The 25,784-nt window shown below is 50.3% G+C and overlaps 8 protein-coding genes across 8 annotated transcripts; 5 read left to right on the forward strand and 3 right to left on the reverse strand.

The window, feature by feature from the left end:
* Positions 1-1,330: 1,330 nt before the first annotated feature.
* N7518_008648 (uncharacterized protein) lies at positions 1,331-2,698 on the reverse strand (the record flags this gene model as incomplete). The annotated part of the gene is made up of 1 exon (XM_057189575.1): positions 1,331-2,698. One exon carries the CDS (start codon positions 2,696-2,698, stop codon positions 1,331-1,333), a length of 1,368 nt encoding a protein of 455 aa, XP_057041278.1.
* Positions 2,699-3,215: 517 nt separating this feature from the next.
* Positions 3,216-6,891, forward strand: N7518_008649 (proteasome regulatory particle base subunit RPN2; the record flags this gene model as incomplete). The annotated part of the gene is made up of 5 exons (XM_057189576.1): positions 3,216-3,355; positions 3,462-3,631; positions 3,692-4,215; positions 4,279-6,519; positions 6,571-6,891. 5 exons carry the CDS (start codon positions 3,216-3,218, stop codon positions 6,889-6,891), a joined length of 3,396 nt encoding a protein of 1,131 aa, XP_057041279.1.
* An 833-nt stretch (positions 6,892-7,724) lies between these two features.
* N7518_008650 (putative acyl-CoA dehydrogenase) lies at positions 7,725-9,585 on the forward strand (the record flags this gene model as incomplete). Its single annotated transcript, XM_057189577.1, has 4 exons — positions 7,725-7,839; positions 7,902-7,913; positions 7,975-8,270; positions 8,350-9,585. The coding sequence occupies 4 exons, from the start codon at positions 7,725-7,727 to the stop codon at positions 9,583-9,585; spliced, it is 1,659 nt and encodes a 552-aa protein (XP_057041280.1).
* A 1,499-nt stretch (positions 9,586-11,084) lies between these two features.
* spt5 (transcription elongation factor spt5) lies at positions 11,085-14,398 on the forward strand (the record flags this gene model as incomplete). Its single annotated transcript, XM_057189578.1, has 5 exons — positions 11,085-11,186; positions 11,250-11,429; positions 11,495-13,545; positions 13,597-13,772; positions 13,827-14,398. The coding sequence occupies 5 exons, from the start codon at positions 11,085-11,087 to the stop codon at positions 14,396-14,398; spliced, it is 3,081 nt and encodes a 1,026-aa protein (XP_057041281.1).
* A 282-nt stretch (positions 14,399-14,680) lies between these two features.
* On the reverse strand, positions 14,681-16,595 carry gmdB (general amidase GmdB; the record flags this gene model as incomplete). The annotated part of the gene is made up of 5 exons (XM_057189579.1): positions 14,681-14,808; positions 14,857-14,944; positions 15,018-15,896; positions 15,955-16,230; positions 16,293-16,595. 5 exons carry the CDS (start codon positions 16,593-16,595, stop codon positions 14,681-14,683), a joined length of 1,674 nt encoding a protein of 557 aa, XP_057041282.1.
* A 1,374-nt stretch (positions 16,596-17,969) lies between these two features.
* N7518_008653 (NAD(P)/FAD-dependent oxidoreductase) lies at positions 17,970-19,555 on the forward strand (the record flags this gene model as incomplete). Its single annotated transcript, XM_057189580.1, has 2 exons — positions 17,970-18,593; positions 18,650-19,555. The coding sequence occupies 2 exons, from the start codon at positions 17,970-17,972 to the stop codon at positions 19,553-19,555; spliced, it is 1,530 nt and encodes a 509-aa protein (XP_057041283.1).
* Positions 19,556-20,094: 539 nt separating this feature from the next.
* N7518_008654 (putative MFS transporter) lies at positions 20,095-22,133 on the reverse strand (the record flags this gene model as incomplete). Its single annotated transcript, XM_057189581.1, has 9 exons — positions 20,095-20,340; positions 20,418-20,531; positions 20,552-20,703; positions 20,734-21,259; positions 21,321-21,392; positions 21,444-21,735; positions 21,796-21,866; positions 21,926-22,002; positions 22,058-22,133. The coding sequence occupies 9 exons, from the start codon at positions 22,131-22,133 to the stop codon at positions 20,095-20,097; spliced, it is 1,626 nt and encodes a 541-aa protein (XP_057041284.1).
* A 1,970-nt stretch (positions 22,134-24,103) lies between these two features.
* N7518_008655 (carboxylesterase/lipase family protein) lies at positions 24,104-25,726 on the forward strand (the record flags this gene model as incomplete). The annotated part of the gene is made up of 1 exon (XM_057189582.1): positions 24,104-25,726. The coding sequence occupies one exon, from the start codon at positions 24,104-24,106 to the stop codon at positions 25,724-25,726; it is 1,623 nt and encodes a 540-aa protein (XP_057041285.1).
* Positions 25,727-25,784: the final 58 nt, after the last annotated feature.

A 25,784-nucleotide genomic window follows, 5' to 3' on the forward strand; every position in this document is an offset into this window, starting at 1 on the left:
ATCATCCGAAACTGGAACTTACTGCGTTCCATATTCACCATTTTATCTGACCACCTCTGCAGTTTCCCAGTAGATGTGAAGGTATCCTGGTCCCCAAACAGCGCCAGGGTATGATGCGTGCTCTGCTGATCTGCTGGACGCGGGCAGGGGATGTGGGGGCCGTTAGGGGTCTCTGTTTTGAGATTCAGCGATAAAGTCGAGAATGCTGTCAGGAATTGGCTAATCGGGGGCAAAAGCGGAGACACGAGAAGATAGGAGATAGATGTCGTCAATGCACCGAGGTCTGGATCGTCGGCCAGACTGTGACTCATTTGAAGTTTCTCCAGGGACAATGCGGCTATCCGTTTTGCTGTGTTCCTAATCTCGTGTATGGGTGTGGCTCTATTTGTAGAGGTTGTCGTTGGCGTGAATTGGAAAAAGCCGAGCATGGTATCGAGGGTCGGTACATGTGACGCAATCAAAGACCCATATGAATAGCCACCAAGGATAAGACAAATATCTGGGCTATTTCCTACTCCGTCGATGGCTTTTTGAGGCTTTGAAGGGTCGACTTGTTCCCTCGAGGCCAATACGAGCTTGAGAAAGTGCAGATATTGCAACATGAATCCGTAGAACGACACATAGTCACCAAGCTCGGGCTTTGCAGTCCAGCTTGTTCGTCCTTGAGAGTTACCCGCTCCACTATTTGTTATTCGTTAGCAACTTTGTCGTGGCGGAGTGTTAGCAATGAATGATTATACCGAAAGTTGAAGGTTCCCAGGATGCAGCCAGCTTGTATAAGCTCACTGCCAATGAAATCGACGACTGGATCATCGTAGCATCCTCCTAGAGTTGCGTATGGGTGCGCGACAATGGCACCGCGGTTGGGCCAGGTTGTTGGTGATTCTATATTTTGAAGCGCGGGCGGGAGATAAATGCGGCATTCGAGTTTGTTGCCATCGTAAACAGATGGAAGGAAAAAGAGAGGCTTGCTGTTGGAAGATCCATGACCGGGTCTAGTTTATTTTATATTTCTTTGTTTTTAGAATGCAAAGCTTACGGTGCGCTGTGCTGTGCTGTGCAGTGCTGTGCAGGAAGAGGTCGAGGGGCGAGGTTTCGCTGATCCGCCCACCCTAATAATTCGGAAGACCAACTAGACACAATTTAAACATCGTCAAGTACAAGTATGCGAGATACGGGCATATAACGGGGAATGTAACAATCCAATTTATCGATATGAGATGACAACACTAGAAATACATTTATAAGACGAAAAGATGCGGTTGGCTGGAAGATGCTATGTAAATCATGCAATGGGCTCTGATTCATTTAATGGTACTAGAGATCCTGATCAAGTTAGCCATGACGGATCTGGCTCATCATCTTCCGACGTGGCATCGGAATGATTAGGGTCTGCATCCTTGAGCAGATCGGCTGGAGGTTCTGGGTCGTCATTTTCCAGCTGATCCGCACGGGTGTCCTCATGTTCGACCTCCAACTCGTGGTCTATTAGATGATCTTTGGGGGATATGGAGTTCAGGGGTGCATCATCTTCATGCACCGGGAGGCCGAAGGCGGGAAGAAGCAAGCCCCTTGCCTCTCGCAGGGCCTCTAGCTCCGCTGCAATGCAGCAAACTAATAGCTTCCAGTCCTTATCCTCAGCAAGCTCCAGATGTGATTCGATCCGGTGAGTGGTACTCTTTAAGTCATCCAGAATACTTCTCACCAGCCCGTCTTTATAACCTGTTGGTGTGGACACTTCTGACTCGGTCGTTGGTATGGTCATCTCAACATAATGCCGCATGTTGGCTTGCAAACGCTTCTCGAAGCCAGTAACAGCGGACACCACTTGTTTCCATACTCCGCCTCCTTCTTCTAGTGCCAGTATTTCCGTATCCACTTGCTGTTGCCTACTGTGCAAACCGACTTGTTCTGTGTTCCAATGCTCCTGGGCCATGTCAAGTGTGCGACGTTTGGGATTCAAAGAGTGAAAGGAAGATTCGCCTGAGCTTTGCGATAATGGTTGGATAGGAGGGTCACGGAGGTAATTTCGGATGTCGGAGTCGAGTAAAGACAAAGATTGAGTATAAGAAGAGAGCTTGGCATCGACCGAGTTGTTAATATGTGATATCTCGTTCTTGAGATGCCGATGTTTAGCTTTCATCTCATACAGCCTGGTCTCCAATTCATGAATGTCAGTCTCGAGATTCCGAGCCTCTTGTTCTAGCTGCTTTGAACGTCGGCTCTCCTCGTCTCCATGTATAGTAGTGATAGCGTCTTCCAGACCATTCCTTCTTGAGAGGAAACTTTGGATATCATGTAGCGCGTTCTCTCTTTCATTGGTCTGAGATATCAGAAGCTCGCGTTCTTCTTCCCGCAACTTCAGTAGATCATATATTGATTGAAATATGCCCTCCCGGGCAGCCCGAAGCCCGATTTTCTTAGGCGTGGGCTGCCTAGCAGGCACCGTGGAAGGGGATTGTGATCGGACCGCACTAGACGACAATGTTGGGGTCGAATTTCCGGTCGAGCTATCGTCCGCTTGCAGCCCGGAGAGAAGGCCTTCGCTTTGAGCATCGATCAGGAGTTGGAGATTGCGTTGTATGTGTTTTGCCTGACGTTCAACATGTAAAAGAGGGTCATGGTAAAACATTGAAATTCGAGCCGGCACTGGCGGCAGCCTCTTACTATCGAAAGATTGTTGAAGAAGCGTCGACATGACAGAGGAAGGACCGTGGAGGATGGCCAAGCTTCGACCAGAGGAATGGCTAGAGCTTTGTCGCGGCAATCCGGCGTAGGAAGACTATTTAGCGGTTTTAATCTAAGATCGGATCAGAAAGAAATAATCCACTCGATAGGTGATGGGCTGTTTACCGCGGACTCAGGCAGCTCGCAGCTGACCGAGCGCCATCCACGTGACCCGTCATGTACAGTCAGCTCCGCTCAGGCGTTGACGTTGCTCTCGCGCCAGCAAAGCTTCTGACGACTGCTCCCAGCTTCCATTCGTATGTGCACTTCATCCATTTCGTCTCTTTCATTTAATCAAATTTCGTCTTTCTTGTCATATTCTCATTATTTGGGTGACTAAATCTCCCTTGACACCTTCTGCGCTGGTGCTGATTTGCTGTTCTAAGCTCTCTCCCGATTGACGTTGCTTCATCACAACAGCAACAATACACCTATCACTCCTCAAATTCCGTCCAGAAACTCGCGACGCGAATCCTCTCTCAATAAAGATGGTCGGACTCGTATCGGCCGCCGGTTTGGTTGGCTTCCTCTCCGAGCCTGACCCAGAGCTTAAGGTCTTTGCTTTGAGGACATTGGATTCTCAAATCGATCATCTCTGGACAGAGGTTGTCAACGCAGTTCCTGAAATGTGAGTGTGTTTTGACTAGACTCGTGAGAATGAGCATTATCTCGGTTTTTGCGTCATTTCTCCCGAGTCTGACCGGCTACTAGGCCCCTGCTGACTATCTATCTAGTGAGGCTCTTTACGAAGATGAATCATTTCCGGAACGCGGCCTTGCAGCACTAGTCGCATCGAAGGTATATTATCATCTGCAGGAATATAACGAGAGTATGGTTCTTGCTCTAGGTGCTGGAAAGCTGTTCAAGTTGGAAAACGGCGGAGAGTATGAGGAGACCATTATCGGTATGTTGAAGAAGGTCCACAGCATGTCTCTCTTTGATACTAACATGTTTTGCCGTGTAGCTAAATGTGTCGATACCTTTGTCTCTCTATCTGCCGCTCAACGGCCTATCGCGGGTGACCAACCAGCCAATCTAAACACTGCATTCCCAGCATCAGGCGACGGTGCCACCAGCACATCCGCCAGCCTCACTTCTCCTATTACACCTTTTTCCAAATCCGCACTCCCTTCCAAATCGTTACTTTCTCGCGCGGAGGTTCCCGGCGTGGACGCCGCACACCCTGGTGGCGATGACACTAGCGTTCAGCACGAGGAAAACTCTCTCGTGTTGAAGCGTGGTGTCCAGGGACAACTGCAGACCGTCATTGAGCAATTGTTTGAAGCATGCTTCAGACAGAAGCGATACCGTCAAGTCATTGGAATCGCCATCGAGGCAAAGAACTTGGATGTGCTCCGTATGGCCATCCTTCGCGCCAGTAGCGACGAGAAGCAGGAAGATGGTGACTCCCATGGTAGCGAGGAGCTCATGGAATATGTCCTGGATATCTGCATGGGCATTGTCCAAGAACGGGCGTTCCGCAGCGAGGTTCGTTCACCAAATATATCTACCATTTTACCTGAGTCGGCTAACCAAGGCTTAATTTTCTAGATCCTCAAACTAATTTTGGAACTTCTTAATGAAATCCCGGCACCCGACTTCTTCTCAATCGCTAAATGTGTTGTCTATCTTAATGAACACTCCATGGCCTCTGCTATTCTTCGCCAGCTCGTTGAGAAGGGAGATGCGCGATCTCTCGCCGTTGCCTATCAAATTTCTTTCGACCTTTACGACAACAGCACCCAAGAGTTCCTTCAGAAGGTTCGGCAAGAGATTGCTGAACTTGTCCCTGAAGACGAGGCGGAAAAGAATAATGAAGAGGACAGCGAGCCAACAGAGTCTGACGCATTACTCGAAGACCAGGGGAGCTCTTCCCGGCCCTCGGATAAACATGTAGAACTACCAGAGGCAGCGGCGACTGCATTCAAGAACATTCTCTCGATCCTTGATGGAATCAAGACCATCCAGCTGAATCTGGAATTCTTATACCGGAACAACAAGGCTGACATCGCGATTCTGAACAAGATTCGTGACAGCCTTGAGGCTCGCAATTCTATCTTCCACACCGCTGTGACACTTTCAAATGCGTTCATGCATGCAGGAACTACTCACGATAAGTTCTTCCGTGATAACCTGGAGTGGCTGGGCAAGGCCGTAAATTGGTCGAAGTTCACAGCCACTGCTGCATTGGGCTGTATTCACCGCGGCAACCTCAGCCAAGGTCAGAAGCTCCTACAGCCTTACCTGCCCCGGGAACACATTGCTGGAGTTGGGGGCTCAGGATCTGTCTACAGCCAAGGTGGTTCCCTTTACGCCTTTGGTCTCATCTACGCCAACCACGGCGGGATGGCAGTTGACATCATTCGTGACCACTTCAAGAAGGCCACGGAAGAGGTGGTTCAGCATGGTGGTGCTCTTGGTCTCGGTGTTGCGGGTATGGCGACAGGCGACGAAGGCATTTACGATGACCTGCGGAGCGTTCTTTACACCGATTCCGCTCTCAATGGCGAGGCTGTCGGTCTCGCCATGGGTCTCATCATGCTTGGTACCGGTAACATGAAGGCTCTTGAGGACATGATCCAGTACGCACACGAGACACAGCACGAGAAGATCGTTCGTGGTCTAGCTATGGGTATGGCTTTGATCATGTTCGGACGCCAGGAAGCTGCCGACGAGCTCATCAACGGCCTTCTCGGGGACCCCGACCCAACTCTGCGCTACGGTGGTATCATGACCATTGCCCTAGCTTACTGTGGCACTGGCAGCAACAAGGCAGTTCGTAAGCTTCTGCATGTCGCTGTCAGTGATGTTAATGACGATGTGCGCCGAGTTGCTGTGCTCAGCTTGGGATTCATCTTGTTCCGCAAGCACCAGAGTGTTCCTCGTATGGTGGAGCTGCTTTCCGAGTCATACAACCCTCACGTCCGATACGGTGCCGCCATGGCGCTCGGTATCTCCTGCGCCGGCACCGGATTAGACGAAGCTATCGACCTCCTGGAGCCTATGCTCAAGGACTCTACCGACTTTGTTCGTCAAGGTGCTCTGATCTCTCTTGCCATGGTTCTCGTCCAGCAGAATGAGGCCATGAACCCTCGTGTTACCAGCCTTCGCAAGGCCATGATGAAGATGCTTGGGGACCGCCACGAGGATGCTATGGCTAAGTTTGGTTGTGCCATCGCTCTCGGTATCATTGATGCTGGTGGCCGAAACTGCACTATTAGCCTGCAGACGCAGACGGGTAACCTTAACATGCCTGGTATCGTTGGTGTTGCGGTCTTCGTGCAGTACTGGTACTGGTTCCCTCTCACACACTTCTTGTCGCTTAGCTTCACGCCAACATCCGTGATCGGTGTCGACCAGAAGCTCGAAGTCCCACACTTCAAGTTCCACAGCAACACCCGCCCCAGTCTCTTCGACTACCCCCCTGAGCAACAAGTGAAGACCGAAGAGGCCCCAGAGAAGGTCAAGACTGCTGTTCTTTCTACCACTGCCCAGGCCAAGCGTCGCGCGCAGCGTCGGGAGAAGCAGGCACGCCGTGAGAGCATGGACATTGACCAAGCGCCCACAACACCCAAGGCTACTGATCAGCTGCTGGACGCAATGGACACATATGATCCTCCTAAAGAGGAGGGAGAAGAAGGCAAGGAGACAGAGAAGGTTGCTGCAGATGTGCAGAAGAAGAAGGCAGAGCGGGAGAAGGTCGGGTACGAGCTGGACAACCTGTCAAGGGTACTACCAGCTCAGCTTAAGTACCTCACTTTCCCTGACCCGCGGTATGAACCGGTCAAGAGGGTATGTTCATTCTTATTTGTGCTAATGAATCCAATGCTAACAAAATTCCAGCCCACTGGTGGTGTTGTCGTTGTTCTCGACAAGCAACCTGACGAGCCTCGCGAGGTCATTGAATTGAAGGCCAGCAAAGAGGCTCGCCAACCGCCTCCTCCGACCGAAACCCTCCAAGACCGTCTGCAGGCCGCAATTGGAACCGCTGCTCTCCAGACGCCTCAACGGGCTGGTGCTCGGGCTGCTCTATCCGCAGCCACGTCAGGCGGTGCTGCCGCTGCTGCCGGTGTTCTGACGGCGGTGGATGAGGACGAAGAAGGCGTAGAGGATGCACCTGTTCCTAGGGATTTCTCATACGAGTCAGACGGTGAGGGGCAGTAGAGTGTTTTTGCGGCATAGAATCTCGATGCTGGATGTATTACTAGACTAATCAGGCTGTCTACGCCGACGTGATCTATTTGGGGGCTAGTATAGCTTTCCGTCACTGTGATTGATATGAGAGTTCCTATGTTACTTTTAAATTGGCCATCTTTCTTGTCGTATTATATGCACTCGACCGCAGCCGGGGCACCTTGCTTTGAACACGCGGGTCAGACCTGCTTGATGGTTTCGTAGTAGAACTTGCACATGCCGGGGGTACATAGTGACGAAACTATGAACCGGAACTAATCAATTGTATCAAGTGACTATAATGAGAGTTACATCATATAACTATCGAGATATCAATATTGGCAGACTCCGTACTGTTTACATGCTCATCATTCACATGCTCACATGCCATGTCTCGGCTGACTCAGCCATCCACTGCACCCAGACCAGAGAACTGTTATGCCTCGGCATTTCCATTTATGACGCAGCACGAGCCAATAAACCGTCTGTCAACGGCGATGACCGAAATGATCGGCAACCAATGAAACATCGACTGCTACAACGTAAGATCCGAAGGTCGACTCTGTGTGGAGGCATGTGAACTGGTACTATCACGGTCCGAGGCCCCTTTTGGTGCATCGTCATGTCCTGACTTGGAATATCGCCCGAACTTGGCGGAATTTGTTTCTTGCCCCATAACTCATCTGAGAACTCATATATTCCCCAGCTTCCCCGGACTTGAAAATCTCTTCTTTCTCCCAAATGGTTATTGCTTGGTCTTAGTATAAATATTTGTTGTACGCCTTTTTTCTTTCATTTCTCAAATCTCCTCCCCACCCATCGCCATGGCAAAGACATTTAGCAAAGAGGATGTCGCCTCGCATAGCAAGGGTGACAGTCCCTGGGTCATTATCGATGAAGATGTCTACGATGTTTCCAAGTTCCAAGATGAGCACCCTGGTAAATGAACTCATGTGTGCAAATGCAGGGAATCACATGTTAACACTTCTTGTTCTGAACAGGTGGAAAGAAGAGTACGTTGGTCCGAGAGCATCCGCTACGTCCGATGAATTCACGTTGACAGTGTATATCTAGTTCTCCAGCGAGTTGCGGGAAAGGACGCTTCGAAACAGTTCTGGAAATACCACAACGAGGGCATTCTGAAGAAGTACAAGGGTCAGCTGCAGATCGGTTCGTTGGATACAAAGAAGACGGCACCGGCACCCTCGGCACCCTCGGCACCCCCGGCACCAGCGCCAACCCCGAAAAAGGCTGCCCCCGAGCCGAAACCTACCATTTCTGAGTCTTCCGTGACACCACCTGCCATCGGCGCTCCCCAGGACCCTTATGGAGAGTTGATCCCATTCGCCGACCCCTCGTGGTACCAAGGTGTAAGTTTTGCTTTCGCTCTCTATCATCGATCCGTGCCTTTTACGGTTGCACCGAAGCTAATCTATATGGCGCTCATAGTATGCATCCCCCTACTTCAGTGAATCCCATGCCGCACTGCGAGACGAGGTCCGCCAGTGGGTCGAGTCCGAGATCGAGCCATATGTGACCGAATGGGACGAGGCCAAGGAAGTGCCCGCTCACGTCTACAAGCAGATGGGCGAGCGGGGCTACCTGGCTGGACTGCTGGGTGTCCATTTCCCCCAGAAGCACACCCCATACCGCGTGAAGTCTGTGCCAGCAGACCGGTGGGATTTGTTCCACGAGATGCTTCTGACCGACGAGCTGTCGCGTGTCGGCAGCGGTGGTCTGGTGTGGAACCTGATCGGTGGCTACGGAATTGGCTGCCCGCCATTGGTCAAGTTCGGCAAGAAGCCCCTCGTCGACCGAATCCTGCCGGGTATCTTGGCCGGCGACAAGCGCATCTGCCTCGCCATCACCGAGCCCGATGCGGGTAGTGACGTCGCAAACTTGGGTTGCGAGGCCAAGCTCACCGAGGACGGCAAGCACTACATTGTCAACGGCGAGAAGAAGTGGATAACCAACGGTATCTACGCTGATTACTTCACGACCGCTGTGCGCACCGGCAAGGATGGCATGAACGGCCTCAGCGTGCTGCTTATCGAGCGTGAAGCCGGTGGCGTTAGCACCCGACGCATGGACTGCCAGGGTGTGTGGTCTAGCGGTACGACCTATGTCACATTCGAGGATGTCAAGGTTCCCGTGGAGAACCTGATCGGCAAGGAGAACCAAGGCTTCAAGGTTATCATGACAAACTTCAATCACGAGCGTATCGGCATTGTGATCCAGTGCGTGCGCTTCTCGCGCGTCTGCTATGAGGAGTCCATGAAATACGCACATAAGCGCAAAACCTTCGGCAAGCGTCTCATCGACCACCCGGTTATTCGCATGAAACTCGCCCATATGGCTCGCCAGATCGAGGCCACCTACAACTGGCTTGAGAACATCATCTTCCAGTGTCAGTCTATGGAGGAGACCGAGGCTATGCTCAAGCTCGGCGGTGCCATTGCTGGATTGAAGGCGCAGTCAACGCAATGCTTTGAGTTCTGCGCTCGCGAGGCTAGTCAGATCTTTGGTGGTTTAAGTTACAGCCGCGGCGGTCAGGGCGGTAAGATCGAGAGACTCTACCGTGATGTGCGTGCCTATGCTATCCCCGGTGGTAGCGAGGAGATTATGCTTGATTTGAGTATGCGCCAGAGTTTGCGTGTTCACGGCATGTTTGGCATGAAGCTATAAAGCATTTTCGGGTTGTTTTCGGCTGCGGTGGGAGAGCATGCCCATTTTGATTGATTTTCTTTCGCTACTTTTGGCTAGATATCCTGTCGTCTTTGACGGCATTTCTTTTCTTTTGCTATAATCTGCCTTGTACGATAACATTACATTGGATTTCTATATTTCACAACTTACGGTGGACGCCATTACCTTCCAAGGTTCCTGGATATGCACTGCGTATCACTGATTTTAATTCAACAACCAAACTCTTGGTGTCTCGATCGTTTGCGATGTTAGCTGGCCATTACGTTGGCAAAATTAACCATGACTAATTAGTTGATAAATGTCAAGTCATCCTTGACATAGTTAGCTTGGATTGTGATATATACTGTATGGTGCGTAGTTATTGAAAATGTTCAACAAGGGAAACTTTCAATATAGCATAGGATTAGGCCGAGATCATTGATCATATCATATAGGGCTTAAATGATATTGCCTGGAGTTCATATTGCTATGTTGTACATTGTTTGCTGAAGTTTACCTATCTCACCTTCTTGGACTTCACTGACTGTAGACCGCGCTTATTGATCACATCAATCATTTCATCTAAGGTTGACGGGGAAGTCAATTGAACAAGCTCTCCACCTATCTGGGCAACTTCGTAAATCCAGCCATCCTCCGCCGGCCTGTCACCTGCGTAGTCGAGTCCTTCTGGGTCTATTGTCTATACAGATGGAGGAGTCATCTGATCACAGGATTAGTCTACGTTTTCCGACGCGTAATAAATGGGGGACTCAAGGGTGGTTTAGCACATGTCATAGTTGGTTTAGTAGTTCGGACCTCCGAGTGCTGTCAAAATGAAGTAAATCCTCGAATTGGGATTTGGATATAGAGAAAGTAGAGAAAAGTGGGTCAACGTGTCCGACGATCATCAGTAGTGCTGGACTCAAAAGGCGGCCAAGTACGGCGCACCACAATGACCATCTACGCAAGGATTGTGCTCTGGGCAACTCGACCTCCACGCCCCGGCACTTCAATTCCTTATTTTCCCTTTCTCAAACTACCCTTTATAAGAAAAGGTATAAATTTACCTGCATTGTGGTCAGGTTACTTTTTCTTCTCACAAACCCAGAGGTCTCCATTCCGATCAGTGTTCTTTGTCAGCGGTCGCGGAACTCGGTGATTGCCCGCAGAGGTCAACTGTCTGCTGTGCCTCCTCTCAACTTTCCAGTCGCCTTTCTCTCGTTTGGATCAACCTCAATTGACTTCACGCTGCGCGGAATTGGCTGTCCGTCAGAAAATACTTGACGCTTTGCATCCTGTTATCTACGTCTATTTCCCAGCCTTCAAGTTGTAGCGCGGTTTCCTTGGGTACGGTTTGTCTTCCTCGCATGTTTGCTTTGTCTTTTCGGTCACTGATTCTCCTGATGATTGATAGAAATCCGACTATATCTGAACTCTAAATACTGTCGAAAGTGGCGACTGGATTATCTGCAATAGCGCGCTAGATACTACCTGCCAAAATGTCAAACTTTCTCAACCAAGACTTCGGCTCCGAGGACGAGGAGGATGACTTTAACCCTGCTCCCCAAGAAGAGTCTGATGCCGAGGATCTCAAAGTCAAGGTCGGTCTATGCATTTCGGTCAAACCTCGATGGACAAAACGCTAACAAATGAGTGCGAAACAGCCAACCAAGAAAGAACACTCAGGTGGCGATGGCGCTGATGAGCAGGACGATGTGAAGTACCCTCGCGACACACATGCAAACGAAGAAGACGATGCCAAGGATGTCGAAGACGACGACGAGGAGATCGAGAATGAAGTGGACGATGACGACGAGGAGGACGAAGACGAGGAAGAGGATGTGGTATGTTCTCTATGGAGACCTAGTAATGGAGGATATCTTTATTAACGCGTATCTTCGATTTTCAGGCGAGTCGTCCACAAAAGCGAATGAAGCGCGTTGCCAATCCATTCATCGAAGACGAGGCCGGTGTCGATGACGAGGAGGACGAGGCCGATGATGAGGAAGATGAGCTCGCCGAATATGGCATGGAAACACACCCGGATGATCTTGACGCGCTACCCCAAGGCACCGAGACAGACGACCGCCGCCATCGACAACTGGATCGCCAGCGCGAGATTGACGCTAGCATGGACGCAGAGAAGCAAGCACAGATGCTGAAGGAACGATATGGACGCAACCGTGCTGCCGCAACAGATTCCCTTGTGATCCCGAAACGACTCCTGCTTCCCAGCGTGGAAGACCCGAGCATTTGGGGTGGTCGCTGCAAGCCTGGCAAGGAAAAGGAGGTCGTGTATTCAATTCAAAAACGAATTGAAGAGCGCCCAGCGGGCTCCCGCAATCCCATTCGAATCATCTCGGCTTTTGAGCGCGGAAACATTATGCAAGGCTGGTTCTACTGTGAAGCGCGCAGGCAGGCCGATGTTACTGAAGGCTTGGAGGCCATTAACTTCTACTACCCATCCCAAAAGCTGACCCTAGTTCCAGTGAAGGAGATGCCAGATCTTCTTCGCGTACAGAAATCAGAAGAGCTTTTGCCTGGTGGTTGGATTCGCATCAAGCGTGGCAAATACATGGGCGATCTGGCCCAGATTGAGGAGGTCGAAACCAATGGATTGAATGTCACTGTCAGACTTGTTCCTCGATTGGACTATGGCATGAATGACGATGCTTTTGGTGCCCCTGCCGCCGATGCTAAACGCAAACGCGGTGCTGTCAACACAGTCCGCCCTCCCCAGCGTCTCTTCAGTGAGACAGAGGCGAAAAAGAAGCACGCAAAATATCTTTCGTCTACTTCTGGTCTAGGTGGAAAATCATGGAACTACTTGAACGACAACTACGTGGATGGGTTCCTTATTAAGGATATGCGTGTTCAGCACTTGAATGCCAAGAATGTTAACCCCCGGCTAGAGGAGGTTACAATGTTCGCGCGTGGAGGAGAAGATGGGACTGCCAATCTGGATCTGGCGTCACTGGCCGAGACTCTGAAGAACTCCACCGCCGAAGACTCATACCAACCGGGTGATCCAGTGGAGGTTTACCGGGGTGAACAGCAGGGTCTTATTGGTCGCACAGTGTCAACTCGAGGTGACATTATTTCATTGCAAGTCACGGAGGGCGAGCTGGCCGGTCAGACAATCGACGCTCCTGTTCGAACTCTCCGTAAACGATTCCGTGAAGGTGATCACGTCAAGGTTATCGGCGGCAGTCGATATCAGAACGAATTGGGCATGGTCGTGCAGGTCAAGGATGACACCGTCACTCTTCTCAGCGATATGAGTATGCAGGAGATCACAATTTTCAGCAAGGATCTTCGACTTTCTGCTGAGATGGCTGCCGATGGACAACTCGGCATCTACGATGTTCATGATCTCGTTCAGCTCGATGCCGCCACTGTTGCTTGTGTCATCAAAGTGGACCGGGAGTCCCTCCGTGTGATAGACCAGAATGGTTCTATCCGCAACATTCTTCCTACGCAAATCGCAAACAAGATTGAGCCCCGTCGCGACGCTGTGGCTACTGATCGCAATGGCGCAGAGATTCGAAGTGGTGATACGGTTCGTGAGGTCTATGGAGAGCAGCGCAGTGGAGTCATCCGTCACATTCACCGTTCGTTCCTTTTCTTGCATAATAAGGCGCAAGCCGAGAATGCAGGTATCTCCGTCGTGCGGACAACGAATGTTGTTACCGTATCAGCAAGAGGTGGTCGGCCCACTGGACCTGATCTCACCAAGATGAACCCTGCCCTGGCAATGCAAACCCCTGGAGGTGGTGCCGCAATGCCACCACCCCGTCGCGGCCGCGATCAGCTGATCGGAAAGACTGTGACTATCCGCAAGGGTCGTTATAAGGGTCTCGTCGGTATTGTCCGCGACGCAGACGACAGCTCTGCTCAAGTTGAACTTTACACATCTAACAAGCCCGTACACATCCCGCGTGAAATTTTAACACCTAAAGAGTATGTTACTCCTCTATTGCTTTGGTCCACAGTGTTTTTAACTTTTCACAGTCCTGTTTCCAAACAGCCTCTCTCTATGGGCCGCGGAAGAGGAGGAGGTGGCCCTGGAGGGCGAACTCCACACACTTCTTCGGGCGGTCCTGGGAGAGATAGCTGGGCTGGTGGCCGAACACCGATCGCCGCCGATTCATCTAGGACCCCCGCTTGGAGTGGCGCTGCTGCGAGAAGTGAGTACAATCATCTTGGAAAAGTCGATGAAGTTGCTAATCATCATTATATAGCTCCTGCTTGGGGTGGCTTGAATGGCAGCCGTACTCCAGCCTGGAAGAATGACGGCTCTCGTACCGCGAACCCGTATGAAGGAAACCGTACCGCATATGGAGGAGTTGGCAGCCGCACCCCGTCCTGGACATCAGGATCTAAGACACCATACGACTCCAGCTCCGGCTTCGATGCCTTCGCCTCTGGATCTCGGACTCCTGGCTGGAATGCCGGTGGTGCCACAGGCGGCCGGACTCCCGGCTGGAACAGCATGTCCGGCGGCAGAGACCAACGTGATTTTGACGATGCCCCGACCCCTGGTGGAAACTACTCCGCTCCCACCCCTGGTGCATACGCTGCTCCGACCCCTGGCGCGCCAACTCCTGGCGGATGGGCCGAAAGTGCCCCCACCCCTGGTGGAGCTTTCAGCGCGCCCACTCCCGGTGGTCCCTCAAAACGAGACTATGACGCTCCAACCCCTGCGGCGTTTGATGCGCCCACTCCGGCGATGGGTGGAATGGCTGCTACACCTGGTGCCGGGTATGGTGGCAATGACGGCGGACCACGGTACGACGATAGCCCGAGTCCGTAGTTCTTGTCCTCTTTTCTCTTCCAAGTACCAACAGCTTGTCATTTCCACACTCCTTTTAAGATATCAAACGGAGCAGAACCGGTTTCACATATGTATTCTACCTTTTGAATTTATTTTCTTGCAGAACAGCAACCGGCGCCAAATGATGTTTCCTAGTCACTAAACTCGTTTGATCTTGAACGGCATACCCATGAATATCCCGAGCATACCTAGCCATCCAGCCAGACTTTCTCCTAAGAAGACTACGAGGATGGGCACATTGCCATTAGCCATAGCTTTCCATTATTCCTTGCCATAAACGGCCAATACACGGTCAATGATATCCGCCGCCCACAGGCACTTCTCATCTTGGAAGCGCGGCGTAATGACCTGGATAGCGCATGGGGCGCCATCTACCTCATTGGGGTGATCTGGTACCTGTCAGTAATCTATTCGATAAAAGAGACGGATTCACTGACAGTCCGGCTGCGCATCATCACTTGTTGTCATAGGATCGGGATCAAGCTCTTTGGACGCTTTTCCAAATGGAATAATGCATGCGGGATACTAGATCGGTCAAAGTTGGTACAGACCTCAGAGAATCAAGGTCAAGCAAGCAGAATAAGAAAGAAAGACTTACATCCAAGACGTTCCATATCACCGTATAAGCAGGCCATCCATACGTATCATGGCTCACAGCTGTGCTCTGAGCTCCAGGAGCCAGAATCACATCAAGCTTCTGGTCCACCCATGTCTGTCTCCAAACATCATGAATCCGTTGGCGAGCCACATGCAACGCCTTTATAGTCTCAAACGGTCCTATACCTTGCTGAGCAGGGAACGGGCCAGAGAACATCGGCCCCGCAGCCTTAGCAACCGAAGTTACAACGGGCTCCCCACTGGCCGAAACAAGATCCTTGTGCGGGCCGTAGTTGAAATACTGAAACGCAACACGTGACGCATATGCCAAACTCTGTGCTTCATCGTCACTACCAATTCGGACGACATGATGTCCTGTGCGCGTCAAGGCCTCAAACGCCCGATTTAGAGCCCTCTTTACAGGCGGATGGAGCGGGAAATGCTTATCCTCAGCAAGCATGCCGATGGTCAAGCTTTTGCTGGCGTTGATACCAAGCGGGATGGTTTGCCACGGGACTCCAACGGCAGCAGAGTCATACTTCCACGCCTGGCCATCAGCGACGATGGAACCAATCAGCAGCTTGATATCGGCGATGTTATGTGCCAGAGGACCTGCGGCTGGAATCAAGTTTGGAATCCCCTGCACGGCGCCGGAGACCTGTCCGCCGTAGGGTATACGGTTGCTTGTTGGCTTAAAGCCGTATACACCGCAGCATAGCGCGGGAATGCGAATCGAGCCACCGATGTCAGTCCCCATGCCCAAAATTGACCCCCGGAATGCTATTAGTGCACCCTCGCCGCCGCTAGATCCACCCGCTGTTAGGGTTGTCTTGTGTGGATTAAGGGTGCGGCCGAAGATGTTATTATCCGAGTCTGCTGTCTGGGTGATTATTAGATTCACTTATTGAGCATATTCCGAGTCATTTGGTGTTTTTTACCATCATTGTCTGTGGGATGTTCGTCTTCACGTATAACACCGCGCCAAGCTGTAGCAGCATCTCCACTAGCGCGGAGTTCGTCTTCGCGGGCTCATTCTCGAGAAATGCGACATATCCTATGGTTGAGTGCACACCGTCGACGCAGAAACTGTCTTTGATGCTGATGGGCAGGCCATGTAGCGCACCAACGGGCTTTCCCTCCCGCTGGAGGTACTGATCCAGGTACTTGGCGCGCTCTAGCGCCTGGGGGAAGAAGGTCTCTGTGAGACATGAGGTCTACACAAAACATATATTAAGACCACTGCTCCTTTATCCTTTCAGGGATGCGCTGTACTCACAACCTGCTGCGCAATAGCAGCCCGCTTACAAAATGCCGTTGTGACAGCCAACGAACTGATGTGCCCCGATGCCAGCCTGTCCAACAGCTGAATTGCGGTATAACTTTCTGTCAGATCTAATTCGATATCGGAGAGCAGATTACTGCGACGAGGAAGATCAATATCCAGTAGACGAGGGGTTTCCTGCGCGAGCGCCAGCTGGTCTGTGCTGAGAAGCCAGTCTCGGGGTATTTTCTGCTCGCATTCATGGTGTTTGGCAGCGACGAGGACTTGCCAGCTGCTGGGGTGTGCTTTGGATGTCATTTTAGAGGTGGGGTAGATGTGGTTTCACGTTTGTGACTTTATGGCTATCTTCCTTTTTATGTACGTTCTATGTACTTTATTGCTCGGCTGCGATACGATGTAACCACCTCCGCTTTTTTCACTTATCTTGGTTTCCCACATGGCTTGGTGATGCTTGAGTGTCTCTATCTGCCGATTCGAGGTAGTTCGGGGTCTGAACGAGTCTGCGATAGCACTCGGGTTGTACAACCACATCGCTTCATTTTCATTTCTACTATTCTTGCATGGTAATTTTATCAAATATTAGAAAGATAATGACGTAGAGTGAATGGCATCTATAATAGACTCTAAAGTCTCCAACTCTCTAGCCGGCAATGCAACCCTCTGTATGCTGTCATTTATTCAAGCCCCTCTCCAACCTCAAATTAACTTTATTGGTTGTATTTACTTGACCACCATCTCTTAAAATTGCTCAAATAAAACACATCGATCCAGGTATTCCCAGATCGAACATCAAGTCACATTATTAACCGATTCAGCTAACCGTACGAACCGGCTTAAATTTAATGCGAAATGTAACAAGACCTCGGCCTCTTCCCAAGTTACTATCACAGGCGTAGGAATTCCCTGGACCTCGGGACGGGCTTGGCATGACTTGTTCCTAGACCGGGGCGGTATAGGCCGTGAGCGCGGATGTAGAGGTATTGACTGTCGGATATACGATGTAGCAGGCATATAGAGCTACTTTGAGATGCGAGATGATAAGCTTCTTGAGATTGAGAACCTGGACAAGAAAAAGAACGGGGATTCCTGATGTGTGTTCCCTTCGCCACCGCTGCCCAGTCTGTGCCTCTTGGGGTAGCAAATATAGAATGAGAGTTAGATACAAAACCGGAAAAAAAAGCTAGCTAGTGAGTGTACCCTAACGATACCCGTAATTTCCATGATCTTTATGGTTTCAGATCTGTTCTAAAAATCCCCACAATCAACGACCAGGTTGACCCACCAGCGCCTTATCTTGAACTCTATCAGGTGGGGCATATGCAGGTGCTCAGGTGGTATCCACGGATAGGAAAACCTTGAAAAGAGATTACCTCATTATGGGAGTAAATAGTTAGGTGTATTAGCATGGTAAGTCCACCTCGGTACTGTTGTAGGTACCAGGGTAGGCAAATCCAAAGGTTGCTACTTCTGTTTTGCGATCTAATAGTGGGCCTGACTACTTCAGCCTCGTTTTTTTGTTTTCTTTTTTATTCCTCTCACCTATCTTCTCGATCTCGTCTAAGACTTGGGGAGTGTTGTCATCTACTACTCTTGCTCCTTGCGAGCTACTTATTCTCTACCACATATCTCTCTTCTTTTCCTCTCTATTGTGGCTCAGACGTTTCAGCAACCATGCCTTTTGCTACAGATATTTTGACAGACCCTTCAGTTTCAACCTCTGCTAGACAGCAAGCTCTCAAGCGCATCTACTCTGACCCAGGTCTCCCCCAAAGTTCGACGACCTCGTCGTTCTGGACTCTAAACCCACACAACTTCAGCCAGGGAGCTACAAAGCATCTGCGCAAGGAAGCAGATATTGTCATCATCGGATCTGGTATTACTGGAGCATCTATTGCGCGGAACTTGCTCCAGAACTGCGCTTCGCAGCACTCTTCTACCTCCCACCCATCCATTGTCATGCTCGAAGCTCGCACAGTGTGCAGCGGCGCAACCGGCCGCAATGGCGGTCACATCCTGGAGACAGCCGACGAGTACAGCAGATTCGCCGATGTCCTTGGCGTGGATGCCGCGCGTAAGCTTATCCGCTTCCGATTGGCGCATCTCCGGGAGATTCTCACTGTCGCAGAGGAGCTTGGCATCACGGCAGAGACGCAAGCACGAAAGGTTCGGTTCCTGAGCATCTATTTCCGCGATAAACCTTGGAAGACAGCTTTAGAGCGGATGCACCGTTTCAAGGAGGAAATGCCGGAGGAAGCTGCTGAATGGACATCTTATGAGGGGGACAATATCCCGAAGGTAAGTTGATCATTCATACCGAACGCCCCAAGTGCCGCTGCTAATGTCGTTTCTAGGAATTATGTTTGACTCGTGCCCGAGGCGTCATCGCCGGCCCCGCAGGCGCCCTCTGGCCCTACAAATTCGTCACCGGCATCCTCACGCGTCTGCTTGCGGACTTCCCGGATCACTTCCACGTCGAGGAAAACACCGCCGTGACCGCTATACACGATGAAACTACCGCCAACAGCCAACGATACAAAGTCAAGACAAGCAGAGGCACCATAACCACTCGGCACGTCATTCACTGCACCAATGCCCATGTCAGCCACCTTGTACCCGGATTTCGGGGCCGAATCTTCCCCGTTCGCGGCCAAATGTCCGCGCAGACCCCCGGCGACAATTTCCCCAATCAGGCAGAGGATCATTCGTGGCTCTTCAACTACGACCGCGGGTTCGACTACATGACCCAGCTGCCGGAGGGACAGATGATGCTCGGCGGAGGCTTCGTGCAGAGCGAGGACGGCGGCCTAGCGGACCTGGGCGTCTCAACAGACTCTGATCTTAGTCTTTACATTGATATCCACTTGTCTGGGGCTCTGCGTGCCATCTTTGGAAGCAAAGACTGGGGCTGTGTGCAAGGCGACTCAGTGCAAGCGATGTGGACTGGCAGTATGGCTTTCAGCTCTGATGGGTTCCCGTGGGTAGGACGGTTGCCTGGAGCTGTGACAGGTCGGGCTGAGCATGGGTCTGAGGGGGCAGAGTGGGTTTGTGCTGCGTTTGGTGGGGACGGAATGGTTCAGGCTTGGCTTGGTGGTAAGGCGGTGGCAACTATGTTGCTCGCCCAGGATCCTTCCCTGGGTGAAACTGTCAGTTCGGATCTCTCGTGGTTCCCTGAGCAGCTGCTTGTGTCGGAGGAGAGATTTGCTGAGGCGGCGTTGCCGAAAGGGGTTGGTGATGACGTGTACAAGGCGAGTCTTTAAATTGCCTCTTACGCATACATTTGTTCATCTGACTACGTAGATTCTTTTTCTCGGCCTATTACCTTTCCTAGTTGAACAAAAGCACATTGCAATAATATTCTTAGTCCTGTCGTGTATGAGTTAGGGTTAGGGGTTTTCTCATATTCCTGCTCTCTCCTTCAGATCAGGCTTCCATGTTCTAAACCAGGAATAAATGTGAAACCTATGACCAACGGACATTGACGAAATTGGAGTGCCTTGTACTATGTACCATATCAAGGAATCCTAAAGCTACTGCAATGTATCATCTCGTACAACTTCAGTAATCTCTTCGAAAAGACATACAATGCCGCAACTTCATGGCCATGAATGGTAAAAATCCATATCATTCAAGTTATCCAATGAAAGATCTAACCATCAAATACCCAATTCGCAACATATCCCGGGGGACATAGCCCAATATCACCCGGCCTTAATTCAGGCAACCAAATTACACCTAGGAAGTCCCCGTCGCCAAAAAAAAAAACACGCAGGCAAAATCCACTTAAACATGCGACAAATTAATCCGTCAACCAGCATAGCCATGCTTCACAATATCGCGATATCGGCCTGCCAATGCGCGCCGACCAGACTTGCCCCAAGACCATTGGGATAATCGTCCCAGTAATGACTAGATTCAGCATCCCACACGCGATGAACATATTTTGTATGCCGTTGCGTTGGATCCATGGATATATCGCGAATGGAATGGCAATACCGACCGCGTTGTGCATGAATGCCACAGCGGTGAAAGCATCACCAGTGATCTAGAAGTGGGCGTTAGTAAGAACGGCTCACTTGAAACAAAAGAAGTATCATGTATATCGAAATGAGATAATCATACCTCTCTGTAACTGTCCATGACTAGCACCAATGCAGCATCACTAATACTGCCTAGACCAAATCCGAAAAAGGCACCTGCAATATTGGGCCAGATCCAGCCCAAATGGGAACTTGGCTTTTAATGTCGTTACCTACCCTAGAAATCGTCGCACCGAACATGATAAGGCCACCTGTCATGAAAATTGCTGGAAGGTGTAAGATATACAACCTCATTTCTGGTTCGTAATAACCCCTGTTTCGTTTTGCGTAGTACAAAATCGACCGATCACCAAGGAACCCGCCGTATACTGCACCGATAATGTTTCAGACCAGGGGACCAGCGCTAGTGTATCCGATTTGCGCAGGTGAGAAGAGGTATGGCGGCGCTGGGAATGTGAGTGACAAGACGCTGGAAGTTACCGTCAGCCAGGCTATTCCAGCCGCGTATTGAAACGCAGCAAATGCCACAGCGGGAAAGATAAGCACGCAGAAGGGGCGGTAGAAGTGCGGCCAGATTGGTTCTGGTGTTGGCGTTACCAGGGCAAGGCGTTTGCGCCAGGAGTTCCGCGGTATAGTGAGGTCCAGCACATGGTGAGAACGAGTATGTTCAGTGATAGAAGGGCCCTTGGCGGAAGACCCCGAGTCAAAATTGTCCGAACCATCTTCTCTGATTGAGACCCGTTGATCAACTTCTTCAACGGTAGCACGGGCTTGCCCAATAAACACAGAGACAAATTTTGTTTCCTCGTAGATGAAGAGGAAGAGGACGAAAAGGACACCATTGAAGATTCCCATTATTTGATAAGAAGAGCGCCAGCCATACTGTGTAGCTTGTGCCCCTGCAGCCATGGGGGTCAAGAAGCTCTATACGTGCTTTCATCAGGTACCTGCATAAATCTCCAGGCTATTTGGTTGAGAGACTTACACCAATCATGACACATGTCAGGTATAGTCCATTCATACTCCCCCGATCATGCACGAAGAATAAGTCGGCAATCTGTACAACATTAACAGGACACCTTACTATCGGCCCAAAGACATAGCTCACTGTTATCTCTGCTATCGACTCGTTGGTTGCACCAGCTAAACCTTGCAGTAAGCTAGTCAAGTACAGCTCTGTCAAACTGTTCATTTTAGATGTCCAAAATGACGTAGTCAACATTAGTGCTGTTGAGACGATATAAACTGGCCGTCGGCCGTACTTTTTCGCAAAGGGGATAAAGAAGATGCAACCAGTTGTGAGACCGACGAAATTTACCGACATGGCTTTGTTCAATTCGGTATAGGTGACTTCCAGGTCAACGGTCATCTGCTGCCAAAAGATGGCTTGGATCGATAACCTGAGATGGGAGCAATGTTACCAGTCTAGCCCATCTGAGATGATTGTCCTCCTCATTTACGCCGTGAAGATAACAATTGTCATAGCCAACACAATTGTGAAGTTGACTGATTTTCGCATGGTGCTCCAGTTCTATCCATATGCGTTGGGATTAGCTCAATCAGGGAGATATGGATCCAGTACCGACTCACTAGAGGTACATTCGGGTCAGACGAGGGAATCGGATAGAGAAGGACCATGCATTGCCCATCCTCATCTTCCGCGTCGTCTGGATCAGGATAGCTGTCAATAAACACTCCAATCTAGGAGAAAAGAGGTCTCACCTCCAATCAGTTTAAATGTGCCCGGAGGTTGGTCTATTTCATCCTCAAAAGAGGATACAGCGTGGAACCTATCCATCTCGTGAACTGTAGACGTGCGTAGAGTTGAAGAATATGTTCCAGAGATAATGATGTGTGCCAGACTGCCAGACTCCAGTGTACCAGTGTGCCAACGGAGATTTAGATCTCGACTGCTCTTGAAATACGTGACCAAACCCTTGATATATAGCCAAATCCCTTTTACTTGGAAGGTCCAGTAGTGACTGCACTGATATTCTTTACCCCAGTGCCGCCAATACCTCCTATTTGAGAATGCAGGTGGATCGATAAGCCATGTATTCTGTGATCCGGATATTATCCAAGAGTTTCACATCCATTGGAGATGCGGAGAGAAAGGGCCTTGAGGTACAATGGGCTATGGTCAAATGGATGATGGAGGTCTGTTATCTTCTGCTGTTCCTTTCGGACCTTCCGTGGTTGCAGGTGAGTGAGTATCTGTTGCGTCAGACTTCCTCATTGGGAATAGCGTGCGTTTGTATTGGTCTTAGGGTCATGAAAAGGAGATTTTTATGAATGGACTGGAGAGAGGTGTTTGATTGTACTAATGTACGTTTCATTAGAAAGAAAATTGCTGTAGAATTCAGAAGTAGAGAACCGAGTCCTGCATTATGTCGGATGCCGTCGGATCCAGGGCAAACGGCCCAGAGCCAATTAGGGCTGCGCGCCAGAGCCATATACAGGCTACCATAGAATATCGGAAGCAGGAACACTCTATTTGGTTAACCAGACTGTCGCTTATTAATTCTCTGGGCCGTATCGTGAATATGGCTTGTTTGCAAGTTGTGGCGGTTTGACTTACACCAGCACATGGTAACAAGGTACGAAGCGCTATCTTTTGTTCTGTTGGCGCGATCCTCTTAACATTTTGAAATGCTCGGCAGACATGAAGCCAGTTTGAAGTTATCGGAGGCAGGCCACTCCCGAAAAAAGTTATGTTGCCGTGAGGTTGTTGCTATGCATCCTTCACTGCAATCACGAGGACTGGGCGTGGGTGCGATTAAATGGATATCGAAACAAGTTCACAACAACCCGTTCTATTTTGTATATGCCCAGGAGGAAAGCGTGAGGTCATACGACAGCTTCGGATTTCGAGTTTCCGAAGTGGTTCAACAGGTTGGTGCCACTGATCAAACTGGAGAGTATATTCAAGCATTGGATGATGGTGCGGCTGGGAAATTCAACGCTGTAGATCTCCAATATCGTAAGACACAAGTGGATTCAGTCTCTGCTCCTTTATGTCCTCTTTAAGGTACCTATACCGATGATCCCACTTAGCAACTAACCCAAGTATTTCATAGTCAGATTGACATATAACTGTGGGGAATTTATTATATTCATATAAATCGTATCAATTTCTCCGGACTTTTGTCGATCTCAATCAATGATGCTAGGCGAGAAATATTCTGGAAGCATAATTTTCCGGATTTGCTTCATGCAAAATGGAATGACACTTTTGCGAAATCAAATAATGACGTGAAACATCGAGGTATCGTATTAGCTGGCCGAAGAAGCCGAAGAAGATATTTACTTCGGTGTAGACTTCCATATTGGAACTAGGGTGTCTCGGACATTCGGCATATTCGGAGACACTTTCTTGCCGGCTTCGTCATTTTCAGAACCATTGTTTTTCTTTTGTATCGGTGGAGTACAGCCACTGCAGATCAACCGTCGCGTCAAATAAACATGTTTCTTCAGCGATGCCGCGCGGCGCATGTCGAAGCCCGACAGACAGCCATTGGTCTCTCCTACAGTGTGGATATCGGTAAGTACCAGTCACATTCAGGGGCAGTTCCATCTCCAGGCAAGCATTCTCCAACATGAGCTCCACATGGGCTTAGCCTATAGTCCGCGTAATTCTCGATTCTACATGAAACTATTTTGAGTAGGGCTAGATCGATATCCATGGACTATATATAAGGTCTTGCTGATCACCCCTTAGTTAATTTGTACCTCGCATAACAGTCAATCGAGAACATCTTCAAGGTTCCAATGTTGACCTTCCTTTCTATTCTCCTTGCCACCCCGGCCTTCGCCGCGGCGGCCATTTTCCCCGTCATCCAAAGTAACTATGGACCGGTCAAGGGTGCAGCATCGCCTTTCCGGGACGGCGTAACTGTCTACAAGGGCATTCCTTATGCCGCACCTCCCACCGGGTCGAAGCGTTGGACTCCTCCCACCAAGCCCGACTCATGGACCGAGACACTCAACGCAACTGAGTTCGGTCCTCAGTGTGCCCAGCCATACTCCGACGCTGGTATTTTCTCTTCTGGGAAGAATTCAACCAGTGAGGACTGTTTGACCCTGAACATCTGGACCCCTACCTACAACACCACCTCCGCTACTGAGATTAAGAACAAAAACCTCCCTGTCTACGTTTGGATCTTCGGCGGCCGTTTCGAAGGAGGCTCCGGAGATGTCATCACCTATGATGGAACCGGTCTTGCGTCCAAAGATATCATTGTTGTGACTTTGAACTACCGCCTCGGTGCCTTTGGCTTCCTTGCTCACCCTGACCTATCTACTGAGTCTGGACACAATAGCTCTGGAAATTACGGTATTTTGGACCAGCAGTTTGCTCTCCGCTGGGTTCAAGACAACATTGCCCACTTTGGTGGAAACGCCAGCCAAGTCACCGTTGGCGGCCAATCTGCAGGATCTGCTAGTGCATTGGACATGATGTGGAGTCCTCTCAGTCGCGGTTTGATTCACGGTGTTATTTCCGAAAGCGGTGCTCGTGGACCTCATGACCCTGCCACTGGTGGTGTTGCTACCAGCTACAACACCAAAGCCGTTGCTGAGGCCTTTGGTGTCACTTTCCTGAAGACCATGAACGTCTCGTCGATTGCCGAGCTTCGCAAGCTCCCTATGGCTGACCTTATCGGAGAGGGCCAGTTGATGGAAGACGACTACTTTGAAGGCACTGCCTTCTCTGACCTCTTGTCCGGACCTCCCCGCTGGCGTCCCGTTATTGACGGCTATGTGCTCCGTCACGGATACGGCGAATCTTTGGAGCTGAACGCCCACGCCGATGTGCCCATCATGACTGGTAACAACAAGAACGAGAACGATGGAGGCGCCTCTACCGTTTCCACTTACAAGACCTTGTGGACAAAGGTGTTCGGTAACTACTCCGCCGAGTTCTTCTCTCTCTACCCTGCCAAGACAGACACCCAGGCCAGCGCTAATAGCGATGCTGTACTGCTCGATATGGCCCGTGTTGGAACTTGGGAATGGGCCGCCGAATGGGCTGCCGGTGGTGCAAAGAAAGATGTCTTCGTGTACTACTTCACCACGTCTCCTGCAGAGGGTTCGGGTGGCGCATACCACGGTGCTGAGCTCTGGTACGCTTTCAATAACATTCCTTACTCGGACTACTCCAATGTCACTTGGAATGCCACCGATTACAAGATTGAATCGGTTATATCTGAGTACTGGGCCAACTTTATCCGCACGGGTAACCCCAACGGAGATGGGTTAGTTCACTTCCCTGCGTCTTCCAGCAACTACACTGCTATGCAACTCGGCGACTCCTTTGGTGCGGTTCCAATCGCCGCGTCGAAGAAGCGCATCGCCTTCCTCCGTCGCTGGATGTCCACTTTGCACGAGTACTAAACTGGGCAACTTTCACTGTTGATACTAGCGTTCTGCCATGTGAGACAGGATTTTTGTT

Source organism: Penicillium psychrosexuale (assembly GCF_028828465.1).
Source record: "Penicillium psychrosexuale strain IBT 29551 chromosome Unknown utg000004l, whole genome shotgun sequence".
Taxonomy (NCBI): domain Eukaryota; kingdom Fungi; phylum Ascomycota; class Eurotiomycetes; order Eurotiales; family Aspergillaceae; genus Penicillium; species Penicillium psychrosexuale.